Raw genomic sequence first — 23,307 nt, forward strand, 5'->3', positions numbered from 1 at the left:
CACCGCGATACCAACCAACCCACGGTGGGCGTGGTTTCCCCTCCCCCCTCCCCATTTTCCCACGCCTCCCCGGGAGGGGGAGGGGCTTGTGGGGTGGGTGGGGGAGGGGCGTGGCCAGGCGGGGTGGGGGAGGGGCAGCCATGGGGCGCTCGCTGTGGGTCTGGGGTCGCCGCCGAACCCCCCGGAGCGCCGAGACCCCCCAGGTGAGCCCCGAATCGGGGTGGGGGAGGGGCTGGGGGGTGGGGGAGGGGCAGGGGGTGGGGGAGGGGCGGAGCGCGCGGAGCTGCACGTCCGCGATGGGGGGGAGGGGAGAGAGAGAGAGGAATTTGGGAATTTGGGAATTATTGGGGAATTTGGGGAGGGGGAGAGGATTGGGGAGGGGGGATGGTGATTGGGGGGGCTGCGTTAATTGGGGAGGGTAACCGTTAATTAGAGACACTTTCCTGTTAATTAGAGCGGTCTCTGTTAATTTTAAGGGGTCTGTGTTAAGTGGGGAGGGTCGCCGTTAATTGGGGAGGGTCTCCGTTAATTAGAGACACTTTCCTGTTAATTGGGAGGGGTCGCATTAATTGAGGAGGGTCTACGTTAATTAGAGATGCTTTCCCGTTAATTGGGGAGGGGTCTCTGTTAATTTCAAGGGGTCTATGTTAATTAGAAAGGGTCTCCGTTAATTGGGAACTTCCCGTTAATTAGAAAAAAACTTCCCGTTAATTGGGAATTTCGCCGTTAATTGAGTCGGTGGTCGTTTTTTCCCGCTTTTTTGCCCCTCCCCAATTCCAAGATGGTCTCCCTTAATTAGGGGAGGGGTCTCCATTAATTATGAGTGTTCTCCGTTAATTAGGGAGGTTCCCATTAGTTAGAAAAACTTTCCCGTCAACTCAGATTTTCTCCGTTAATTGAGTCGGGGGTCGATTTTTCCCGCGTTTTTTCGCTCACCTCCCCCCTCCCCAAATTCCAGTTCCCTCCGGGGGGTCTCCGTTAATTATGGGTGTTCTCCGTTAATTAGAGCCGATTTCCCGTTAAATGGGGGTCGAATTCCCATTTCCCGTTAATTGGGAATTTCGCCGTTAATTGGTATTTTCCCCCATAATTTGAGTCGGGGGTCGACTTTTCCCGCGTGTTTTGCTCCCTCCCCAATTCCAGGAGGGGCTCCGCTAATTAGGGGAGGGGTCTCCATTAATTTTGGGGGGTTTCCATTAATTAGGGAGGGTTCTCATTATTTTGGGATGGGATCCCGTTGATTGGGAAACTCCCCGTTAATTGGGAATCTCGCCGTTAATTGAGTCGGGGTCGATTTTTCCCGCGTTTTTTTCTCACCTCCCCCCTCCCCAAATTCCAGGTCGCCCCCGGGGGGTTCCGCCCCCCCCTGCCCACCCTGGGGGTCACTTTGGGGAAGCTTTTGGGGGTCCTGGAGGCTCTGGTCGCCCCCCAGGAACGGGAAAGGACTCAACGCCTCGTGAGAGAATTTGGGGCGCCGGGGGGGGAGGGGCAGAGGCTGCACGAGCGGCTCAGCAGGACCCCCCACGCCCCCCCCCGCCTGCCGGTGAGACCCCAAAAATTTGGGGGGCGTTGGGGAAAAAATTTGGGAGGATTTGGGTTTTTTTCGGGCTTTTTTGGGGTTTTTTTTGGGGGTGGTTTGGAGGATTTTGGGGGATTTCGGGGGGTCTTGATGGAATTGGGGTGATTTTGGGGGTTGGAGGGTTTTGGGGTCGGGGATCGGGAGACCACGAATTTGGGGAGGGGGTGGCATTTGGGGGGGTTTGGGGTTTTTTTGGGCTTTTTTGCGATTCTTTGGGGGGGTTTGGGTGCTTTTGGGGTTTTTTTGGGGTGTTTTGGGGGTTCCGGGGATCGGGAGACCCCGAATTTGGGGGGATTTGGGGGCGGTTTGGGTTTTTTGGGGGGATTTGGGGTATTTTGGGGGGTTTTTGGGGTCCCGGGGAGGTTTAGGGTGGGATTTGGAGTCCCGGGGGGAAATTTGGGGGTATTTTGGGGTTATTTTCGGGGATATTTTGGGGTTTCTCACCCATTTTTTGGGGTCTAACTCTCGTTTTTTGGGGTCCCAGGAGTGGCCTTGGGGCTCCAGCGAGCGACTTCCCCTCCCAGTTCACACCAGTGCCGGACTGGTGCTGCCGCGGCTGGACTGGGAGGACTGGAGGGGCCAGCTGTGGTCAGTGATGGACTGGTTTATACTGGTTTATACTGGTTTATACTGGGAGGGACTGGGAGGAAAAATCGCGGCAGTTTTGGGGTGAAAAATGGGAATTTTAGGGTGAAAAATGGGGATTTTGGGGAGAGAAAGGGAACTGGGTTATACTGGGAGGGACTGGTTTATACTGGTTTTTGCTGATCTATACTGGTTTTTACTAATTTTTACTGGTATTTACTGGTTTATACTGTTTTTTCTCTATTTTTCCCTGATTTTTTCCTGATTTTTACCAGTTTTAACTGGTTTTTAATGGTTTTAACTGGTTTTAACTGGTCCATACTGGTTCAGGTTCGCCGCTCGGCTCCTCTCGGGGGTTTTGGACTATCGAGAGCAACTGCAGAGGTGAGGAGGATTTTTGGGGGAATTTTTGGATTTTGGGGGGGATTTTTTTTTATTTTTGGGGTTTTTCCAGGGTTTTCTGGGCTTTTTGGGGTTTTTTTTTGGGATTTATTTTGGGGGTTTTTTTGGGATTTATTTTGGGGTTTTTTGGGGTATTTTGGATGGGATTTTTCTGGTTTTTGGGGTATTTTGGTCATTCCGGATCGGATTTTTCGGAGTTTTTTTTGGTTTCTTCAGAATTTTGGGATTATTTGGGGTTAACCCTTTCCCCCCCAGGCGGGATCCCCCCCAGCCCTGGATCCAGGCTGCCTTCGGGGGCTGCAGGTTCCCAGGACCCCACAGGGATGAAGTTCTCCGAGTTCCCCCAGGGGGACAAAACCCCCTCAGTGTCACCGTGAGCGCCAACGGCCAGGTGAGCAAATTCGGGGATTTTGGGGTTTTTTGGGTCTATTTGGGGCTTTTTATGGGTTTTTTTGGGTCTTTGGGGTTATTTTTGGAGTTTTTTGGGACTATTTGGAGAGGGGGTTGGGTGGGTTTGGGGTTTTTTTGGGGTTTTTTGGGGTTTCTTTTGGGGGATTTAACTCCAAATTGGGAGGTTTTTGGGTCGTTTTCAGGTGATTTTAACCCAATTTTTTGACAATTTTAACCAAAATCTCTCGTTTTCTCCCCAATTCCAGTTCTTCCACCTGGACCTCTCAGCCCCCCCCGCCCCGCCCCTCCCCCTCCTGGCCGCTCTGGGGTCACTCAGGGGTCGCGCGTGGGGGGGAGGGGCGAACGCCCAGCCCCCCGTGGGGCTGCTGACCGGCCAGCAGCGCCGCCAGTGGGGGCGTGTCCGAGCCGCCATGATGAGGGGTGAGGGGCGGGGCTTCGCGGGGTGTGGCCTGGGTGGGGTTTGGGGTGGAATTTGGGGGAATTTTGGGGGATTTGGGGGGGTGGGAGTCTCAATTTAGGGGGAAAAAAGGGAGTGGGTGTGGCTACTTGGGGGCGTGGCTTGGTTGGGTGTGGCTGTTTGGGGCGTGGCTTACGTGGGTGTGGTCTGGATGGGTTTTGGGTGGAATTTGGAGGGAATTTGGGAGTGGGAGGGGCTATTTGGGGGCGTGGCTTCACTTGGGTGTGGTGGGAGAAGGGCGGGGCTTGATGGGGTGTGGTTTGGGGGGATTTGGGGGTTTGGAGCCTCATTTTGGGGGAATTTGGGGGTTGGGGAAGCCTTTTGGGTTTGGGGCGTGGCTTAGAATGGGCGTGGCTTCCATTTTGTGCAGCACAACTTCAATTTATGGGCGTGGCCTCAATTTTTGGGCGGGAAAACTGCTATTTGTGGGCGTGGCCTCCATTTTGGGGCCTTTTTGGGTTATTTTTGGGCGTAAAAACTGCGGATTTTTTCTGTGCGTGGCCAGGTGGGGTGGGCGTGTCCTTCCCCACCGGAAGGGGTGTGTCCAACCAAGCCCCGCCCACCCCCAGACCGCCTCAATCGCTCGTCGATCTCGAAAATCCAACGCAGTCTCCTCCTGCTCTGCCTGGACTCACCTGTGCTGGCTCCGCCCAGTGGGCGTGGCCTGGAGGGCGTGGCTGCCCAGGTGCTGCACGGGGGAGGAGCCAACGCCAACAGCGCCAATCGCTGGTGGGACAAGACGCTGCAGGTGGGCGTGGCTTCACCTGGATGGGCGTGGTTAGGTGGTGGGTGTGGTTACATCATGGTGGGCGTGGTTAGAGCTGGAAGGGGTGGAGCTTTACCTGGTCAGGTGTTTCAGGGCGGGGTTTGGGGTGATTTGTATAAAAGGGGGCGTGGCCTTGGGTTGTCCCTCCCCTGCCCTCACCTGGCCCCTCCCCCAGCTGGTGATTGGCCAGGATGGCACCTGCGGGGCTCTCTTTGACCCGGCGGTCATCGACGGCGCCGTGGTGGCTGAACTGCTGGACCACGCCCTGGAGCACAGGTAAGGGGGCGTGGCCTCGACCAGGTGTGACCCAGGTGAGCTGAGGTGAGGGCGTGGCTCCTCCCAGGTGTGCCCAGGTGTGACTCAGGTGACCCCACGTGTCCCCAGATGTCCCCTGGTGAACCCAGGTGTATCCCAGGTGTGCCCAGCTGACCTCACCTGTTCTCCCCTCCCCCCCAGCCGCCATCTTGGCCCCGCTCCCAGCTGGGCTCACCTGGCCACGCCCCCTGCCAAACCCCAGCGCCTCAAGTTCAGCATCAGCCCAGAGGTGATGCCTGAGGTGGAGAGAGCCAGGAGACACCTGGACAGGTGAGGGGGAAGGACCTGGGAGGGTCACACCTGGACAGGTGAGGGTCTCACCTGTCCATCATCTCACCTGTCCATCTCACCTGTCCCGCCTCTCCCCCAGCCTGGCTGCCGACGTTGACCTTCACTGTTTTTCCCACGCTGGATTTGGGGAGGGGGAGGAGCCAAGGCTGGAGGCTCTGCTGCAGGTGGCACTGCAGGTGGCTTTCTACAGGTGAGGCCTGGGGACACCTGGGGGCACCTGGGCTCAGGTGTGGGGCAGGTTGGGCTCACCTGTGCTCACCTGTGCTCACCTGTCCCCTCAGGGCCCACGGCTCTCTCTGTGCCACCTGTGAGCCTCTCTCCCTGCGCCAGGTGTTACCTGGCTGCACCGACCTGCTGCGCCCACCTGGGCAGCACTGCCTGGCTTTGGCCAAAGCTCTGCAGGACCCTGAGGAACAGGTGAGGGGGACGGGGCTTCTCCCAGGTGTGACCTAGGTGGGATCAGGTGAGGGCGTGGCTCTCCCAGGTGTCCCCAGGTGTGCCCAGGTGTGACTCAGGTGTCTCCCCAGCCCGAGGTTCTGCTGACTTTGCTCCGGGAAGCTGTGGAAGCTCAGGAGAGTCGAGCCAGAGAGGTGAGTGGGACAGGTGGGACAGGTGAGGTTGGGCGTGGCCAGGTGTGTGGGTGTGGGCGTGGCCAGGGGTGTGCTGAGGTGTGGTCAGGAGTGTGTGAACGCCCATCCAGGTGTGCTCAGGTGTGTCCAGCTGTGTCCAGGTGCTCTCAGGTGTGTGTGAATGTCCTCCCAGGTGTGCTCAGGTGTGTTCCGGTTTGTCCCCCCAGGTGCTCTCAGGCCAAGGAGCTGAACGTCACCTGCAGGGTCTGCGCCAGGCCGCTCTGTCGGCAGGTGAAGCTTTACCTGAAATCTTCCTGGACCCTGCCTTTGCCCAGGCGTCCCATTTCCGCCTCTGCACCCTGCAGGTGAGCCTGAAACACACCTGGGGAGCCCTAAAAAACCCCAAAATCCACCTGGGGATCCCAGAAATACACCTGGGAATCCCTAAAAACCAAAAAACCCACCTGGGAATCCCTAAAAACCCCAACAATCCACCTGGGAAACACCAAGATAATTTTTTGGTCATTTCAGGGTCATTTTTGGGTCATTTCTTCTCATTTTTTGGTCATTTCGGGGCCATTTTTGTGGGGTGATCCCAAATATTTCTGGGGAGGTTCCACCCTATCAAAACACCCAAAAAACCCCAAATTTCCCCCAATCCAGGCTCGTTCCCGCGAAGGCTCCTGGCTGCTCCGAGGTCCCCTCGTCCCCGACGGCTACGGGGTGGGCGTCGGTCACGTGACCTCCCAAAATCCCGCGGGTCACGTGACCCCCCGGGACACCCAAAATTCGGGATCTCTGCGAATCGCCGTCACCTCCTTCACCTGCTGCTCCCAAACCGACTCGGCGCACCTGGGGGCTTCGATCCGAGGGGTCCTGGATCGGCTCGGGGAGCTGCTGAGGGGGAGGAGCCTCACCTGAGAGACCCCCGACTCACCTGAGAGACCCCCGACTCACCTGGGAGACCCCCGACTCACCTGGCTGGAAAATCTGGGACAGCCCGCGAAAAAATCCCAGAAATTTGGGGCCAAAAGTGTTGGTTTTGGGAGCAAAAATGGTGTTTTTTGCAGTGTTGGGGTTCTGGGAGTTTGGGGGATTTGGGGTTGGAAATTTGGGGGATTTTAGGCAGGAATTTTGGGTGGAAATTTGGGAATTTTGAGGATTTTGGGAGGGAATCTGGGGAATCCACGCCGGTGTTTGGGGCCAACATTGTCGGTTTTGGGAACAAAAATAAAAATCATTTTCACAGTGTTGGGATTTGGGAATTTGGGGGATTGGGGTGGGAATTTGGGGAATCCAGGCCAGGATTTGGGGAATCCAGACCGGGCTTTTTTCAGCCCCAATCCAGCGGATCCAGGCCAGGATTTTTTTGGGTTTTGGGATTTTTTTTTGGGTCAATCCAGCCGTGATCCAGGCCAGGTTTTTTGGTTTTTTTGGAATCAATTCAGCCCCAATCCATCAATCCAGTCCGTGTTTTTTTGGGGAATTCAGGCCAGGTTGTTTTAAAATTTTTTCTATTTTTTGGGTCAATCCATCAATCCAGTCCAGGTTTTTTGGGGGGGATCCAGACCAGAATTTTTAAAATTTTTTTGGATTTTTTGGGGGTCAATCCAGCTGATCCAGGTCAGGTTTTTTGGATTGATTCAAATCCCATCCATCAATCCAGTCCGGGATTTTTTGGCAATCCAAGCCAAAAAATTTTTTGGGTTTTTTTTGGTGTTTTTTATATTTTTTGGGGGTCAATCCAATAATCCAGACCGGGTTTTTGGGGCATCCAATCCGGGTTTTTTGACTCGATTCAACTCCAATCCATGAATCCATTCCGGGTTTTTTTTCGGGGATCCAGGCCAGATTTTTTTTAGGTATTTTTTCAGGTTTTTTCCGGATTTTTTGGGGGTCGATCCCGTGGATCCAGGCCGGGTTTTTGGGACATCCCGGTCCCGGTCCGGCCAGGCCATGGCGGCCGAAAAACCCGGTACGGAGCGGGGGGGGGAACGGGGGGGTTGGGGGGGGCAGAAATGGGGGTTGGGGTCCTGAAATTCCCACAAAATCCCCCAAAAATCCCCCCTAATTCCCTCAAATCCCCACTATTCCCCTAAATACCCCATTTTGCCCCAAATTCCCGTAAAATTGCCCCAAAAAATTCCCTCACAAATTCCCCCAATTTGCCCCAAATTCCCCACAAATACCTCCAAAACTTCCCCCACCCCCAAAATTCCCCCAAATCCCACAAATTCCCCCACTAAATTCCTAATTTACCCAAAAAAATTTCCCCGAATCCCCCTAAATTCCCCCCAAAATTCCCACAAAATTACCCCTAAATTCCCCCAAAAATTCCACTAAATCCCCACAAATCCCCCAAATACCCCTAAATTCCCACAAATTCCCCAAATTTCGGTGGGTGGGGGGATGGGGGGTCGCCAACCCCTCTATGCTAAAAATAGATCATGGACACTTAGCATGGAAAGGGTGTGGGGGAGGGGATTTTTGGGGGGTCGGGGAGTCCACCCTTCCCCAACCCCTAATTTGCTTTTCAAATTTATTTTATTTTTTTTATTTTTAAATATTTTATTTTTATTCCTCCCCCCTCTCCCCCATTAAAAAAAAAAATTTTTTTTTGCCTTTTTTGTCTTTTTTCGTGTTTTTTTCCCTCCTCTCCCCCCTCCCCCACCCCAATTTTTAAAAATTTAATTATAATTTGTTAATTATTTTTTTCTCACCCCTCCCCCCCAGACGCTCCCCCCCACCCCTCCCCTCCCCCCTACGGCCCCCCCGCCCCTCCCCCCCCCATGTTCGGCTCCTCCACCTTACCCCGGGGGGGGTTGGGCGCCTCGACCCTGCCGCGGGGGGGAGGGGCGCTGGTGGGGGGAGGGGCGATGGGGATGGGGGGAGGGGCGGGGGCGGCGACTCTGCCCAGGGGGCTGCACGGGCTGGGTGGGGGAGGGGCGATGGGGGTGGGGGGAGGGGCGATCCCGCATGCTGCTACCTTGCCCCGCCCCCCGCCCCACCCCCAGCCCGCAGGCCACGCCCCCTACGCGCAGGCCACGCCCCCTTTCGCGCTTCAGCTTCAGCCCTGCACTGCTTACGTTCCAGTTTACCCCGTGGGGGCTGTGAGTGGGCGGGGCTTGGCGGGATGGGCGGGGCTTGGGTGGGCAGGGCAGAAAGGGGTGTGGTTTGGGGTGGGGGAGGGGCGGGGAGAGGGCGGGGACGTGTGGAGGGCTTGGCTTGGTGTGGGCGTGGTTTTAAGGAGGGTGGGAGGAAAGGGGTGTGGCTTAATGGAGGGGGTGTGGCTTAACTAGAGCATGTAGAAAGGGGTGGAGTTTTAAAAGGGGTGGAGCATAAGGGTGGGTGGAGTTAAAAGAGGGGTGTGGCTTAATTAGCCATTAAGCTAAAGGGAAGGGCGTGGCTTGTTGGAGGGCGGGGCTTAAAATGGGGCGTGGCTTTAAATGAGGATGGGGAAGGGGCGGAGTTAAAAGAGGGTGGAGTTAAAAGGGGTGGAGTTAGAATGGGGGTGTGGCTTGATGGAGGGCGTGGCTCTAAAAGGGGCGTGGCTAAATGACATGTGACTTATTAATGCGTTAATCTGTCAATGGGCGTGGTTAACATTGGGGTGTGTCTAATGTGGGCGTGGTCTGGAGGGGCGTGGCCAAAGGACGGGAATTGTTAATGAGTGGGCGGGGCTAAATGAGGGGCATGATTAATGTTGGGTGGGGTTTAAATGGGTGGAGCAACGGGCAGGTGTATTTGCATAAAGGGGCGTGGCTAACATGGGTGTGGTTTAAGGGGCGTGGCTAAATAGCAAATGGAGTTAATTTTTAGAGGGGTTTTGGGTTTATTTTGGGGTGATTTTGGGAGGATTTTGGGAGGATATTGGGGTTATTTTGGGAATATCTTGGAGTTATTTTGGGGGTAATTTTGGGACGATTTTGTGGCAATTTTGGGGTAATTTTGGGTGTGATTTTGAGAATGATTTTGGGCTTATATTTGGATCATTTTGGGGCAATTTTGGGGTTATTTTAGCGTGATTTCAGGATGATTTTTGGGTTATTTGGGGCAATTTTAGTGCCAATTCCCCTCAACTCCCCCACCCCACCCACCTCTCCCCTAACCCCACCCCTTTTGCCCCCCCAGGCTTTCAGCCCCGCCCCCTGCCCCTCCCCCGGCCCCTTGCCCGGCCCTGTAGGGGGCGGAGCTTCAGCCCTCGGCCCCCCATTGGCCCTGGGGGTCCCCGAGGGTCACCGAGGGTCTCCACCCCACGACTACCTGCCGATCGCCGTGCTGACCACGCTCTGCTGCTTCTGGCCAACGGGAGTCGTGGCCATCGTCAAGGCCGTGCAGGTTTTGGGGGGATTTTGGGTTTTTTTTTAAATTTGGGGAAATCTTGAGATTGTTTTCGGATTTTTGGGATTTTAAAAAATTTTTTTCTGTGTTTTTTTTAGATTTTTGGGTTTTTTTATTTGTTTTTTTCCACGGGATTTTGGGAAAACATGATAAGGATTTGGAGGATTTGGGGGTTTTTGGTTTCTTTTGGGTTTTCCCAGGTTTATTTGGGGTATTTTGTGGGCTTTTGGGTTGGATTATTGGGGTTTTGGGGATGGAATTATCTAACTTTTAGGGTGCAATTTTCAGCCTTTTTGCTTTGGAACTTTTTGATTTTCTGCACGAAACTTTGGAAGTTTTGGGGTGGAATTTTCAGCTCCGCCCCCAAGATTCGGAATTCCCTCTTTCCCCACCCGCCCAGGTCCGCACAGCTGTGGCCAGAGGTGACATCGTCTCGGCTGAAATCGCCTCGCGGGAAGCAAGGAACTTCTCCTTCATCAGCCTGGCCGTGGGCATCGCCGCCATGGTTCTCTGCACCATCCTCACCGTCGTCATCATCATCGCCGCGCAGCACCAGGACAACGACTGGGACCCCTGAGACCCCGAAAACCCCAAAAATCGACCCGAAAAACCCCTGGGTGGAGATTTGGGGGGTCTTGGGGGTTGTCATGGCAACGTTTGGCATCCCAGAATGAGAATTTATCACTGGATAAAGATTGGGACTCCTGAGACCCCAAAAACCCCCAAAAAACCCCAAAAATCCCCCCAAAAATACCTCTGGGAGGAATTTTGGGGTCTCCTGGGGGTTGCCATGGCAACAGGGGGTTAGGGATGACGAAATCTCCAGCACTGGCGTTGCCATGGCAACGAGGCCACAATGGTTGCTACGGTGACGGCTGGCATCCCATAATAACTGCGGGTTGGACGGCCGGAGGAGCAGCGTGGGTGTTGCCATGGCAATGGGGCCAAAATTACACTGAATTTGTTGTCATGGCGACTCCGAGCATCCCATAATAACTGCGGCAACATCACCATGGCAACCAACCCACATCGCAGCTTCGGCATCGCCATGGCAACGCCTGGCTCCTCCCACCCCAACCTGCGCGGCTCTCCCAGGATGCTTTGCGGCCACAGCTTATTTGCATCCTCATTTGCATGCCAAGCCCCTCCCCCGCTGTGCCCCTCCCCCTCTTTCGATGGATCAATAAACCTCTATATTGATATGGAGGGAGTGGTGATCGATATGCTAATGAGGGGTCGGGGTCGGGGACTCTGTGTCATCCCCGGAAATGAAGGATTAATTAAGGATTAATTAAGGATTAATTAAAGATTTATGGCTAAGAAGGAGATTTTATTAATGGGGTGTGTTTTAATGGGAGGCCACGCCCCCAAATTAAATATGCACTAATTAAGGAAATTCCCTTAATGACGCCACCCTCATTAACAACCCCATAAATAACACCACAAGAGACCCTTAGTTAGTCTATAATTAGCTTTAAATTGCTAATTATTGAGGTGCAATGCCCCCTAATCAATGAACTTCCCTTAACGACTCCACCCTCTTTAACACCCTGAAAATAAACACCACAAGAAACACCTAATTATTAACAGTATAATTAATAGTAACGAGGAGCCCACCAGGAATATGAGGCTAATCTCACTCAATACCAACCTTGCTAATTACTCCAACCTCGTTAACCCTGCCAATTAAGCAAACAATCTCCTCAACCTCCTGGCCAATCTTGCATCTCTCTTCCCCCACCTCAGTAATTACCTCGCTAATTACCCCGTTAATCAGGGTTAACTCGCTAATTCCCTCGCTCATCCCTTGCTAATTCCCTAACTAATTAATTACCCCTAATTAAGCAAACAACCTCCCCAGCCTCCTGGCCAGCCTGGCGTCTCTCTCCCTCGCTGCCCCCCTGACCCTGCGCAGCTCCCTCCTGGCCGCGGCGTGGCCTGGCTGGACCCTCAGCACGGCCGTCAGATCCGCCATGGCCGCCTCCAGATCCATCATGGCCGCCTGCGCCACGCCCCGCCTGTACCTGGCCTCCAGGTGAGCCGGGTGGAGCGCCAAAGCCTTGCCGGCGTTAGCCGCCGCGGCCGCCGGAAGGCCCAAGCGGAGCTGGACGGACGCCAGGCCAGCGTGGAGCTCGGCCTTGACCGCCGTGACGTCCGGTGAATAAGGTGGAGGTCCTCCGGCCAATATGGCCGCGCGGATGGATCGGGAATAAACCATTCCGGCTGCACTGACCATCCCTGCGGTCAGCAAGGCCGCGGCTCTGGCTTGGCCGGACGTCACTGACCGCCAGCGCTGCGTCGGCGGCGTTTCCCAAAATGGAGGCGGCGGCGTGAAGCGGCCTAAGCGGATAGCCACAGTCGCCATGGTAACTCCGACCGGCCGCAGCAATGCCAGCTCGCCACCGGTCATCGTTTCCAAGACAGCGTCCACCAGGTTGGCCCAACGGCCTTCGGCCGAGCCGAGCCGGATGGTCACCCAACGTCCGGCGTTGGCCGCGGGGGAAGGCAAACCCCAGGATGGCGGAGGGGACGAGGGGACGGCGAGGAGGACGCGGCAGAGAGAGCCGAAGCCAGGCCGGGCCAGGCCGAGACCAGGCTGGACGATGAGTTTGGACCAGGCCTGGTCAGGGCTTGGCTGCCATTGGTCAGCCCTGGCCTCGGACAAGTCCTCGTCAGGCCTCAGCTGCCATTCCTCACCTCCCTCATCCTCATCCTCTCCAAGCTCCGCCCCCCACCCCTCAGGCTCCGCCCACCACTCCTCATCCAGCGCCCTGAGCCACGCCTCCTCCAGTGACCAATCCCAGGCGTCTCGCGCGCTATTGGTTGATGCTGGTGGAGCGGTGACGTCATTGGTGGGGTTGTCAGGGGGTGTGGCCTGATTGGCTGGGGGTTGGGGTGGGCTGTTCTCATTGGCTGCGGCTCTGGGTGCTGCATTCTGATTGGTCGGGGTTTGTGGAGCTGTGTTCTTATTGGTCGCTGGTGTTGCTGTGTCCTTAATTGGAGATTTGTGTTCTGCATCCTGATTGGTTGGAGTTTTGTGTCCTTTATCCTCACTGGTTAATGCTTTGTTTTGTCTGTCCTCATTGGCTGGGGCTTTGCGTTCTCTCTCCTCATTGGTTAGCTGCAATTCCTTGCTGCCATTGGTCACCTCCTGCGCCTCTGTGTCCTCATTGGCTGAGCTGCACCTCCTCTCCTTCTCATTGGCCGAACCTTCCAGCGGTGCATTCCCATTGGCTGCCCCGATCTCCTCCTCTTGCTGCTGATTGGCCAGCGCTCCCTCAGCATCTCCTCCCTCATTGGCCTCTCCTTGAGGCGCTGCTTCCCCATTGGCTGACGCTTCTCTTTCCATCTCTCCCTCAGCCAATCGCGATTCCCCTGGAAAAGAAGGGGCGTGGCCTAAATCCGAGGGCGGGGCGTGCCTGTTCAGTGGGCGTGGCCTGACTGTGTTTCCCCTCCCCCGTGGGAAATCCCCATCACCCCCCAACGGAACGGAAGTTACGTCATTTCCGCCCGCGGCCCGCCGGGCCTCACCGCGCCGGGCCGCGGTTGCCATGGCGACTCCGCTTAGTTCCCATTTTCCCTCCCGCCGGTTTCCGCAGATTCTCCTACCGTTTCCGGGGCTCGCGGCTCTCCGCCCGGAGGGCCGAAATGGCGGCGGCAGCGATCGGGAGAGAAAGCCGAGCGCCCAGCAGCGCCGCTGCCCCTTTAAAACCCAGCGGAGCCCTGAGCGAACCCGGAAGTTCCGCTCTGCGCATGCGCGGCAAGGCGGGCGGGACGCCTATTGGGCGGTGAGGGTGAACCGCGAGCGCTGATTGGCCGGCTGAGAGGAAGGGGCGGAGCGAGGGGGGTGTGAGGGGAGGGAAGATGGCGGCGCTGGCGCCGGAGCTGCTGGTGCAGTTGGACCCCGGGAGGTTCCGCGCGGATAATCTACTCGAGGCCGAGGATTGGGGTGAGGCCTGGGCGGGGGAGGGGCGGGAGGGGGAGGGGAGAGAGCCGGGGGGGGGAGGGGAGATCTGGAGTGGGGAGGGGGCGTGGCCGGGGAGGGGGCGTGGCATCATAATGTACTAATTATGGGCGTGGTTTGAGGAGGGGCGTGGTAGCATAATATAGTTCGTGGGCGTGGTTTTGTGGGGGCGTGGCTTGTTGAAGGTGTGGCATCATTAATATGTTAATTGTGGGCGTGGTTTGGTGTGGGCATGGCACGAGATGGGGCGTGGCCTTAATATGTTAATGATATGTGTTGTTTAGTATGTGGGCGTGGCTTGAGAAAGGGCGTGGCATCATGAACATATTGATTATGGGCGTGGCTTGGTGTGTGGGTGTGGTTTGAGAAGGGGCGTGGCTTGTTTATGCAATACTTCTGCATTGGGCGTGGCCTGAAAGGGCGTGGCAGTTTAATTGGGTGTGGTTGGGGCCTAATTTGCATACTGCAATCTAAAGCAGGGCGGGGTTTAATGTGGGGCGGTTCCCTCGGGGCGGGGCTTCAATGTGATGGGCGTGGTTAGCATAGTGGGCGTGGCTAGCAGCTAGTGAGTGTGATTGACGTCGAGTGGGCGTGGCTTTGTGCTGACCACGCCCCTTATGCAGATGCCGCCCTCTACGGTTGCCTTGACGACCGCCTTGACCACGCCCACCTCTTCCCCTCCCTGGACCCTGACCCTATGGTAAGCCACGCCCATTTCCCTCAACTCCGCCCACCTCAGGGCATGGGTTTGTTTCCACGCCCCCAAATAGGCGTGGTTTGCATGGCCACGCCCACCGGAAGCGCTGAATTTAACCCTTTCTGCCCCACAGTTCGACTGTGCCTTGGCTGGGGGGGGCAGCGAGAGCCCCCCTGACCCCCCCTGGCACCAGGAGAGCCCCGGGGGCTGCCCAGGTGGGATTTGGGGCATTTTGGGGCATTTAGGGGGTTTTGGGTGGATTTTTGGGTCACCCAAACCCCCAAAATTCCCCCCAAAGATCTCCAGGTGAAATCTGAGCCAAACTCTCCAACCTCCTCGCACTGCTCTGACTCCTCCTGCTCCTCCGAGTCCCAAATTTGGGTATGGAACCCCCAAAAAACCCCCAAAAAATCCTAAAAAAATCCCCAAAAAACCTTAAAACTCAGGTTTGTGCCCACAGGCCCCAAAATCCCCCGAAATGGGAGTGAAGGTGGAATCTCCTCCCCCGCTGCCCTGCGCCCCACAGGACTCAGGTGAGTTGGGATTTGGGGTTTTATCTGCCCCTAAATCATCCCAAAATCTGTCCTAAAATCATCCCAAAATCCTCCCAAAAATGTCCTCAAATTGCCTCAAAATAGTCCCCAAAATTTGCTCCGAAATCCTCTCAAAATTTGTCCCAAAATCCACTCAAATTCCCTCCAAATTTGCTCCAAAATTTTCCCAAAAAACTGCCCCAAAACCCTCCCCAAATCTCCCTTAAAATCCTCCAAAAATCCCCCCAAACCTTTCCCAAATACCTTCCAAAATCACCCAAAATGCCCCAAACTCTCCCCAAATCCTCCAAAAACCCCAAAAATCCCAATTTTTTCCCCAGCTCAGTCCCCCCAGGGGGTGAAGTCTGAATTTTCCCCCCAAAACTGCCGAGGGAATTTTCTGGAGACCCCAAAATCACCCCTGGGAGCCCCAAAATCACCCCAGAGCCGCCGAGGGAACCCAAAAATTCACCCCAAAATCGCTCAGAGTCCCCAAAAAACTTTCGTCCTTCAGACTCTGCCTGGGAACCCCCAGGGGGGCATAGCAGGTGAGATTTTGGGGATTTGGGGGGGTTTGGGGGTTTGGGGGAGGTTGGAGGATTTTTGGGGTTTTTTTGGGAGGATTTTTGGGGAGGTTAAGGGGGATCTTGGGGAGGTTTAGGGGGATTTTTGGGGGGGTTGAGGGGATTTGGGGGAGTTTGGGGGGAATTTTTTAAGATTTTGACATCATTTAGGAGTGGATTTTTTCAGCATTTTGGGGCTGTTTTAGGGTGGATTTTTTTGAGGCTTTTGTTGAGTTTGGGGCCATTTTGGGGTGAATTTTAGGTGATTTTGGAGTGGATTTTTTGGATTGTTTTTCAGGGCTTTTGGGTGGATTTTAGGGTGAATTTTGGGTAATTTTGGGCTGTATTTTTTTTTAATGTTTTACAGGATTTTGGGGTCATTTTGGGGTGGATTTTTGGGTAGATTTTGGGTAAATTTAATGGATTTTTGGTGTCTCTTACCCCTTTTTCCCCCCAGTCCCAACCCCAGCCGTTCTCCTCCCTGGGGGTCTCCTCTGCCTGACCCCCCCAGGGCCCCCCAAGGCCACCATTGTCCCCAGAGTGACCACACTGACCACCGCACTGACCACCACACTGAGCACTGGGAGCACTGGGAGCACTGGGAATGCAGCTGGGAATTCCCAGGTGGACGTGAGTAGCCATTGACCCCCAAAAAGTGACCATTGACCCCCAAAAAGTGACCACTGACCACAAAAAAGTGACCATTGACCACAAAAAAGTGACCATTGACCACTCCAAACTGACCAGTGACCCCCAAGGTTCACCTGAGCCTCCCTAAGAGTTACCTGAGCTCACCTGGGCTCACCTGGGAGTCACATGAGCCTCACTAAGAGTAACTTGAGCTCACCTGGGGTTACCTGTAAGTCACCTGAGCTCACCTGAACTCACCTGAGCTCACCTGGACAGGTAAAATCCCTCCGTTATCACCAGAGGATGATGAAGAACCGTGAATCCGCCAGCCTGTCCTCTCCCTGTGTCACTATGGGTCACTTAGGGGTCACTTATGGGTCAGCTGGGAGTTACCTGAGCCTCACCTGTGCCCAGGTAACCTCACCTGGACAGGTAGAGGCCCTCAAACACCAGCAGGGGATGATCAAGAACCGTGAATCCGCCAGTCTGTCCTGTCCCTGAGTGTCCCCAGGTGTCACCTGAGCTCACCTGGTCTCACCTGCGCAGGTGAAGGCGCTGAGGAGGCAGCAGAGGATGATCAAGAACCGCGAGTCGGCCAGCCTGTCGCGCCGGCGCCGCAAGGAGTACGTGCAGAGCTTGGAGCAGAAGCTGCGGCTGGCGCTGGCCGAGAACGAGAGACTGCGGAGGGACAACGGCGCCCTCAGGAGGAGGCTGCAGGAGCTGAGCGGGCAGGTGAGACACACCTGGGGATCGTGGGGTGCACCTGAGACACCTGGGCACACATGAGATATACCTGGGCACACCTGGGGTACACATGGGATATACCTGGGCACACCTGGGGTACACCTGGGATACACCTGGGCACATCTGGGAGTCATTGGGATACACCTGGGATGCACCTGGGGCAGGTGAGACACACCTGGGGATCATGGGATACACCTGGGCACACCTGGACACACCTGGGAGTCATGGAGTAACACCTGGGGATGCTTGGGGATTATTGGGAGCCATTTGGAGGGGAAATCAGGACACCTGGGGACACCTGGGACAGGTAGGATTGGGATAGACACCAATCCCAGGGGTCCTGGGGGTCTCCAAACCCCTAAAATCCCCCAAAATCTCCCCAAAATCTCCCCAATTTCCTCCCCCAGCCCCCCCCCGGCCCCACCCCGCGCACCTTGGCCTGCCTGGGGATTTTCCTCCTCCTCACCTTTCACCTTCGACCTCTCAGGTGAGTTTTTGGGGCTTCATTTTGGGGTGGGGGAGGGGCAAACCAGACCCCTCCCCCCCCTCATCGCCCCTCCCCCACCTTTCCCCAGCCTCCCCCAAGCCACGCCCACCGAGCCCCCCCCGGCCGCCCCTCCCCCACCCCGCCGGCACCTCCTGGGCATCCCGGAAGTGACCAAAACGACTCCCGAAATTTGGGGGCCTCGGCCGGAGCCCCTCCCCCACTCCTTCAGGTGAGTCCAGAAATCCCCAAAATTTATTTTATCCAAAATTAAATTTTTTTCCCCCAAAATCCCCTTTTTTTCCTCAAATTTTATCTTATTTTCCTCAAAATTCCCATTTGTTCACCCTAAAACTTCCCATTTCTTCACCCTAAAAATTCTCATGTTTTCTTTTTTTCTCTCATTTTCTTTTATTTTGCCTTTTTCCTCCCCAAATTCCTTCTTTCCCCCCAAATTCCCTCTTTTCCCCCAAAATTCCCCCTTTTCCACCCAAATTGTTTTTTGAGACTCCTTAATTTTTATGGGAAACCCCAAGATTTGATTTTTTTTGGATTTTCCTCCCAGAAACTCCACCCTGACCTCCCCTTGGGTCAAAACCCCCAAATTTTTGGGAACTCCAGATTGCCGAAGCTTCAATCGCACTGAATCCCTGCGGTGAGTTTGGGAAATTTGGGGAATTTGGGGAATTTTTGGGGAGAATTTGGGGGTAAGTTTTGGGGGGAATTTCTGGGGGGAATTTTGAGAGAATTTTTGGGGGAATTTGGGGAGAAATTTTAGGGAGAATTTGATGATTTTTGGGAGAATTTGGGGGGAATCTTTGGGGAGAATTTGAAGAGAATTTTTGGGGGAGAATTTGATAATTTTTTGGGTCATTTGATGGGAATTTTTGGCGTAGATTGTGGGAATTTGGGGAGAATTTTTGGGGGTAATTTGGGGGTAATTTGATGAATTTTTGGGCACAATTTGGTAAGTTTTGGGGGGGATTTTGGGGTCTCTGACCCCCCAAACCCCCCAGTTTGGCCGATGAGCTCCGAGGTTGGGTGAGGAGACACCAAAAAATCCACCGAGGGAACCCTGGGGAGAAACACCTGAGCGACCAGGTGAGGAGCTTGGGGAAATTCTGGGGAGATTTGGGGGATTTTTAGGGTGGATTTGGGGGATTTTTAGGGTGGATTTGGGGGAATTTGGGAGGATTTGGGGTGAATTTGTGGGAATTTGGGGAAATTTTGGGGTTCCTGGGGAGTTTTTTGGGGTTTCTGATGACTTTTTGGGCTCTCTGACCCCAAATTTTGGTAGTTTCAGGCTTTTCCCTCCTGGAAAGCTTCAGGGGGAACTCGGATTGTTCCTGCTGTGCCTCCCAGGGCTGAGAGGTGAGAAAATCCCAAAAACCCCCAAATTAATCCCAAAACTCTCCCCAAAAAAACCCCACAAAAATCCCCAAAAATAGAAAAAAAAATCACCAAAAATCCCCCAAGAATTCAAAAAAAATCCCCAAAAATCACAGAAAAATCTCAAAAACACCCAAGAAAATAGCAAAAAAATGCCAAAAAATTTTTTAAAAATCCCTAAAAAAGCCACAAAAATTCTGCAAAAACTCCCCAAAAATCTGCCCAAAAAATTTCAAAAGATCCTAAAAAATGCAATAAAATCACCAAAAATCACCAAAAATTCTCAAAACCCCCCATAATTATCCCCAAAAAATCCCCAAAACTCCCCAAAAGAATCCCAAAAATCCCCCAAATTTCCCCATATCTCCGCAGGGCTCCCCCCGGGCAGCTCCAGCTCTACCGCAGCCCTGACCCCCCTGAGCCCCGAATTCTGGCTGCGATCGACCGCAGGGACGACACTTTCTACGTCGTGTCCTTCCGCAGGGTGAGCACATGGGGATTTTGGGGGGATTTGGGGATTTGGGGATTTTTGGGGGACTTTTTTTGGGATCTTTTAGAGTTTTATTGGAATTTTTTGAGGATTTTTTGTGGATTTTTATTTTATTTTGGAATTTTTGGGGAAATTTTCGAAGATTTTTTTTGAGGGATTTTTGAGGATTTTTTGGGATTTCAAAGGATTTTTTAGGGAACTTTTGGGGGTCCTTGGGAAGGATTTTGGGGGCATTTGGGGGAAATGTTTGAGGTTTTTGGGGAATTTTGGGTGAATTATTGTGAGGTTTTTGGAGCAATTTTTGTGGGAATTTTGGGGAGTTTTGGGCTCCCTAATTCCATTCTTTGCCCTTCCAGGACCACCTGCTGCTCCCAGCTCGAAGTCACAACAAAACCTCGAGACCCAAAATGTCCTTGGTGATGCCAGCAGCAGCTCTGAATGGTGAGAAAAACCCAAAAAAACAAAAAAAATCCCCAAAAATTCCCAAAAAATCCCCAAAAAACCAAAAAAAATCCCCAAAAAATCCCAAAACCTTCTTCCAAAATTTGGAAATTTTTAGGGTTTTTTGGGAAATCCCCATTTCTTGGGTTTTTTGGGTTTAATTTTGATTTCCGCGTCCCCCAGACTCGCTGAGCGGCAGTGGGCGTGGCCTGCAGGCCATGATGCAGGTGGACTGCGAGGTGATGAACACGCGGGTGATCCACGTGCGCCGCCGCCGCGCCCCTCCCCCCTCCCGCCCCTCCCCCACCCGGAAACCGCGGAGCCTCGTGCTGGGCGGGGCCAGCCCGTGAGCCACGCCCACTTCCGGTACCGGCACCCGGTACTTCCGGTTTCTAGCCTCACTCACTTCCTGTTTTTTCCCACTTCCATTTCCGGGTTTGGCTTTGAGCCAATTTCGGGTTTGGCCAAAGCAACTTCCGGTTCTGTCCAGCCAACTTCCGGTCTAGGCCACGCCCCTCCTTAAAGGGGCCACGCCCCTCCTTAAAGGGGCCGCGCGTTCTGCTCCTGTGAGTTTTCCTTCTCAGTTTTTTTACCCAAATCAATAAAAAAGGGAAAAATCGATCTGGATTCGTTCACTGGGGGAGAGGAAATTTGGGAACAATTTGGGAATTTTGGGGGGAATTGTTTGGGAATTTCTGGGAATTCGTTGGAATTTTTGAGATTTTTTGGGGAATTTTTGTGAATTTTTGTGATTTTTTTTTAATTTTTAATTTTTTTTTTTTTTTAGTGATTTTTGGAGAAATATTTCAGGAATTTTTCAACAATTTTTCCAACTAAATTTTCCAGGAATTTTTCATTAACTTCCCAGCGACCTTTTCATGAAATATTTTATATATTTTGGCAATTTTCAGGTCTTTCCCTCCATTTCCAACCACAAACCAAACTCCAAGAAAGGCAGAAAAATCACAATTTAATGACATTTCAAGACCCCCCAGAACCCCCCAGTATCCCAATGAGGATTTTCAGGCTAAATTTCAGCATTTTTGGGATAAATTTCAGGATTTTTAGGACAAATTCTGTGATTTTTTTGAATTTCAAACACTCAGGAGCCACAGGAAAAAAGCAGCAGCGACGAAGAGGAAAACAGAATCCATTGAGGGAGAATTTTCTGCTCCTCCTGCACCTAAAGACCAAAAAAACCCCAAAAACCCCAAATTAGTGGATGAGGATCCTGAGGAATTCCAGAATTTTAATTTTTTGGGGAATTTTGGGGTTTTAGACTCACCTGGGGGTGGGGGAGGAGCTGGGAAGGGAAAACTTCCGAAGCCAAAGGTGAAGTGGAAACCACTGGGGGAGCCTGGGGGAGGAACCTGCGGGATTTGGGAAATTTGGGGACTTTTTGGGGGTTTGGGGGATTTTTTTTGGTTTTTTGGGGAATTTTAAGGGGTTTTGGGGCAATTTTTGGGGAGATTTGGGTTTTTTTTGGCATTTTTGGGAGTTTTTTTAGGGGATTTTTTGGGTTTTGGGAGGATTTTGGGGCATTTTTGGGCAAATTTTGGGATTTTTTGGGGGTTATTTTTAGGGGATTTTGGAGGTTTGGGGTTATTTTTGGGTGGAGATTTGGAGCTTTCGGCTTTTTTTTCTGGGTTTTTTTGGGTCTTTTTTAGGGGATTTTGGGTTTTCTTTGGGGTTTTTTTAGGAGGATTTTGGGGTTTTTTGGGGTTTTTTTTCAGGAAAGATTTTAAGGTTTTTTTTGGCTTTTTTTAGGTGGATTTTTTTGGGTTTTTTTAATGGGATTTTGGGGTTTTTTTGGTTTTTTTTGGGTTTCTCACCTCCCGGCTTTCCGGCTCAGCTCGATGCCCTCGAGGACGAGGAGGAGTTTCTGTTCTGGGGGAGAAATGTCGAGAGAATTTTCAGGAATTTTTTTGGGAATTTTCAGTGAATTTTTAGAATTTTTTCACAAAATTCTCATGAATTTTTTTTCAGTTTTTGGGGGGAATTTTGGACAAGTTTTTCACGAAATTTTCAGGGAGTTTTTGGATTTCTGAGAAATTTTTTGAGGAGTTTTGGGGGAGTTTTTTGTGAATTTCTGAGAAATTTTCAAGATTTTTTCACTAAATGTTTCATGAAAGTTTTCAGGAACTTTTCACTAATTTTTCGAGGAGTTTGGGGGAAGAACCTTTTGCGAATTTCTGAGAATTTTTTGGAGTTTTTTGGGGGAATTTTTGCAGAATTTTTGCGGAATTTTTGCTGAATTTCCCCAGGAATTTCCCCAAATCCCACCGAGGGTCTCTGCTGCTTCCTCCTCGGCCATACAGAGGAACAACTTTGTCTCTGCTGATCTCAGAGCCACAAACAGCACAGCGATGGTGACTTTGGAGCCACTGGGGGGAGAGAGAAAAAACCTGCCTGAAACAGCCCAAAATCCGCCTGAAACAGCCCAAAATCCGCCTGAAACAGCCCAAAATCCGCCTGAAACAGCCCAAAATCCGCCTGAAACAGCCCAAAATCTGCCTGAAACAGCCCAAAATCCGCCTGAAACAGCCCAAAATCATCCTGAAACAGCCCAAAATCCGCCTGAAACAGCCCAAAATCCGCCTGGAATGTCTCAAAATATAAAACGCTTCAAAATCATCATAAAACAGCTCAAAATCTGCTGAAAATACCCCAAAATCATCCTAAAACACCATAAAACAACTCGAAATCATCCTGAAATCCCCCAAAACACCCCAAAATGGTCCTAAAACTCCCCAAACTACCCTAAAATCACCTCTAAAACAGCCCAAAACCACCCTGAAACTCTTCCCCAAATCCCCCCAAAACCATCACCCCAAATCCCCCTGAAACCCCCTAAAATCACCCCGAAACTCCCAAAATTCACATCTAAAACACCCCAAAGCCACTCAAAAACCACCCAAATCTCCCCAAAATCCCCCAAATCTCCCCCAAATCCTCACCTGGTGCAGACAAGGCCAGCTGAGGGGAGGAGAGGAAAGGTGGACAAAATCAAAACCGGCTGAGACCCAAAAACCACCCAAAACATCCCGAGACCCCCAAAAAGCACCCAAATACCCCAAAACACCCAAAAAACACTCAAAAATCCCCTTTAAGACCCCCAAACCCCACCTGCAGACCCCGAAAGTCCACTATATCCCGCAGCTCCCCTTAAAGCCGCCAAACCCCTACAGACCCCAAAAAACCCCAAAAACCCCCCAAAAATCCCCTTAAAGCCACGCCCCTCACCCAGACCACGCCCCCTCAAGCACCGCCCCACACCAGGCCACGCCCAGCCCGAAACCACGCCCCTCACCAGTACAAATGGCCGCAGCGCCCAATCACCGCTTCCCTGGCGGGCTCCAGGCAGATATTGCAGGCGAAAGCGCCGTTGTTTCCTCCATTCCCGCTACTGCCGCCGTTGCCGTTGCTGCTGCCGCCATTGCCGCCGCTCGCCGCCATCTTCCGCCTCCCCTCACGCACCGCCTCGCTTCCCATTGGCCGCGGCGCCCGCCAATCCAATCGCCACGCCGCTATTGGTGGCTATCCACGGTGTTCCGCCCTCCGAGAAGCGCGATTGGCTGGCGAAACGCGGCTACCTATAGGTTGTCGTGCTTTGACGGGCAGTAAGGTTAACCAATGATCCCCTTGGACAACATGGC

At 53.1% G+C, this 23,307-nt stretch overlaps 5 protein-coding genes across 6 annotated transcripts; 3 read left to right on the forward strand and 2 right to left on the reverse strand.

Moving 5' to 3' along the window:
- Positions 1-77: 77 nt before the first annotated feature.
- On the forward strand, positions 78-6,626 carry LOC146421634 (carnitine O-acetyltransferase-like). Its single transcript, XM_085047221.1, has 14 exons — positions 78-203; positions 1,340-1,543; positions 2,064-2,167; positions 2,495-2,548; positions 2,822-2,957; positions 3,223-3,397; positions 4,004-4,182; positions 4,376-4,476; positions 4,657-4,785; positions 4,886-4,996; positions 5,088-5,223; positions 5,334-5,396; positions 5,603-5,740; positions 6,039-6,626. The coding sequence occupies exons 1-14, from the start codon at positions 141-143 to the stop codon at positions 6,294-6,296; spliced, it is 1,851 nt and encodes a 616-aa protein (XP_084903347.1). The 5' UTR covers positions 78-140; the 3' UTR covers positions 6,297-6,626.
- A 295-nt stretch (positions 6,627-6,921) lies between these two features.
- Positions 6,922-10,922, forward strand: PRRT1 (proline rich transmembrane protein 1). The gene is made up of 4 exons (XM_085047292.1): positions 6,922-7,350; positions 8,109-8,485; positions 9,507-9,713; positions 10,117-10,922. Exons 1-4 carry the CDS (start codon positions 7,332-7,334, stop codon positions 10,291-10,293), a joined length of 780 nt encoding a protein of 259 aa, XP_084903418.1. The 5' UTR covers positions 6,922-7,331; the 3' UTR covers positions 10,294-10,922.
- FKBPL (FKBP prolyl isomerase like) lies at positions 10,112-13,449 on the reverse strand. Its single transcript, XM_085047248.1, has 2 exons — positions 13,326-13,449; positions 10,112-13,091 (listed from the first exon to the last, which is right to left on the reverse strand). Exon 2 carries the CDS (start codon positions 13,063-13,065, stop codon positions 11,557-11,559), a length of 1,509 nt encoding a protein of 502 aa, XP_084903374.1. The 5' UTR covers positions 13,066-13,091; positions 13,326-13,449; the 3' UTR covers positions 10,112-11,556.
- Positions 13,450-13,552: 103 nt separating this feature from the next.
- ATF6B (activating transcription factor 6 beta) lies at positions 13,553-20,272 on the forward strand. 2 transcript variants are annotated; one of them, XM_085047222.1, is made up of 16 exons: positions 13,553-13,665; positions 14,304-14,380; positions 14,511-14,592; positions 14,676-14,758; positions 14,838-14,910; positions 15,252-15,458; positions 15,931-16,103; positions 16,650-16,835; positions 17,255-17,334; positions 17,423-17,563; positions 17,897-17,986; positions 18,348-18,432; positions 18,629-18,702; positions 19,093-19,204; positions 19,567-19,651; positions 19,835-20,272. In XM_085047222.1, the coding sequence occupies exons 1-16, from the start codon at positions 13,581-13,583 to the stop codon at positions 19,999-20,001; spliced, it is 1,800 nt and encodes a 599-aa protein (XP_084903348.1). In that variant the 5' UTR covers positions 13,553-13,580; the 3' UTR covers positions 20,002-20,272. The 2 variants fall into 2 exon arrangements, with proteins under 2 accessions (XP_084903348.1, XP_084903349.1); XM_085047223.1 differs by having other exon boundaries at positions 18,635-18,702.
- A 329-nt stretch (positions 20,273-20,601) lies between these two features.
- Positions 20,602-23,145, reverse strand: RNF5 (ring finger protein 5). Its single transcript, XM_085047309.1, has 6 exons — positions 22,962-23,145; positions 22,609-22,627; positions 21,935-22,035; positions 21,484-21,538; positions 20,937-21,021; positions 20,602-20,834 (listed from the first exon to the last, which is right to left on the reverse strand). The coding sequence occupies exons 1-6, from the start codon at positions 23,141-23,143 to the stop codon at positions 20,746-20,748; spliced, it is 531 nt and encodes a 176-aa protein (XP_084903435.1). The 5' UTR covers positions 23,144-23,145; the 3' UTR covers positions 20,602-20,745.
- Positions 23,146-23,307: the final 162 nt, after the last annotated feature.

Source organism: Lichenostomus cassidix, unplaced genomic scaffold, assembly GCF_008360975.1.
Source record: "Lichenostomus cassidix isolate B80296 unplaced genomic scaffold, HeHo_3.0 HiC_scaffold_33, whole genome shotgun sequence".
NCBI classification, from domain to species: domain Eukaryota; kingdom Metazoa; phylum Chordata; class Aves; order Passeriformes; family Meliphagidae; genus Lichenostomus; species Lichenostomus cassidix.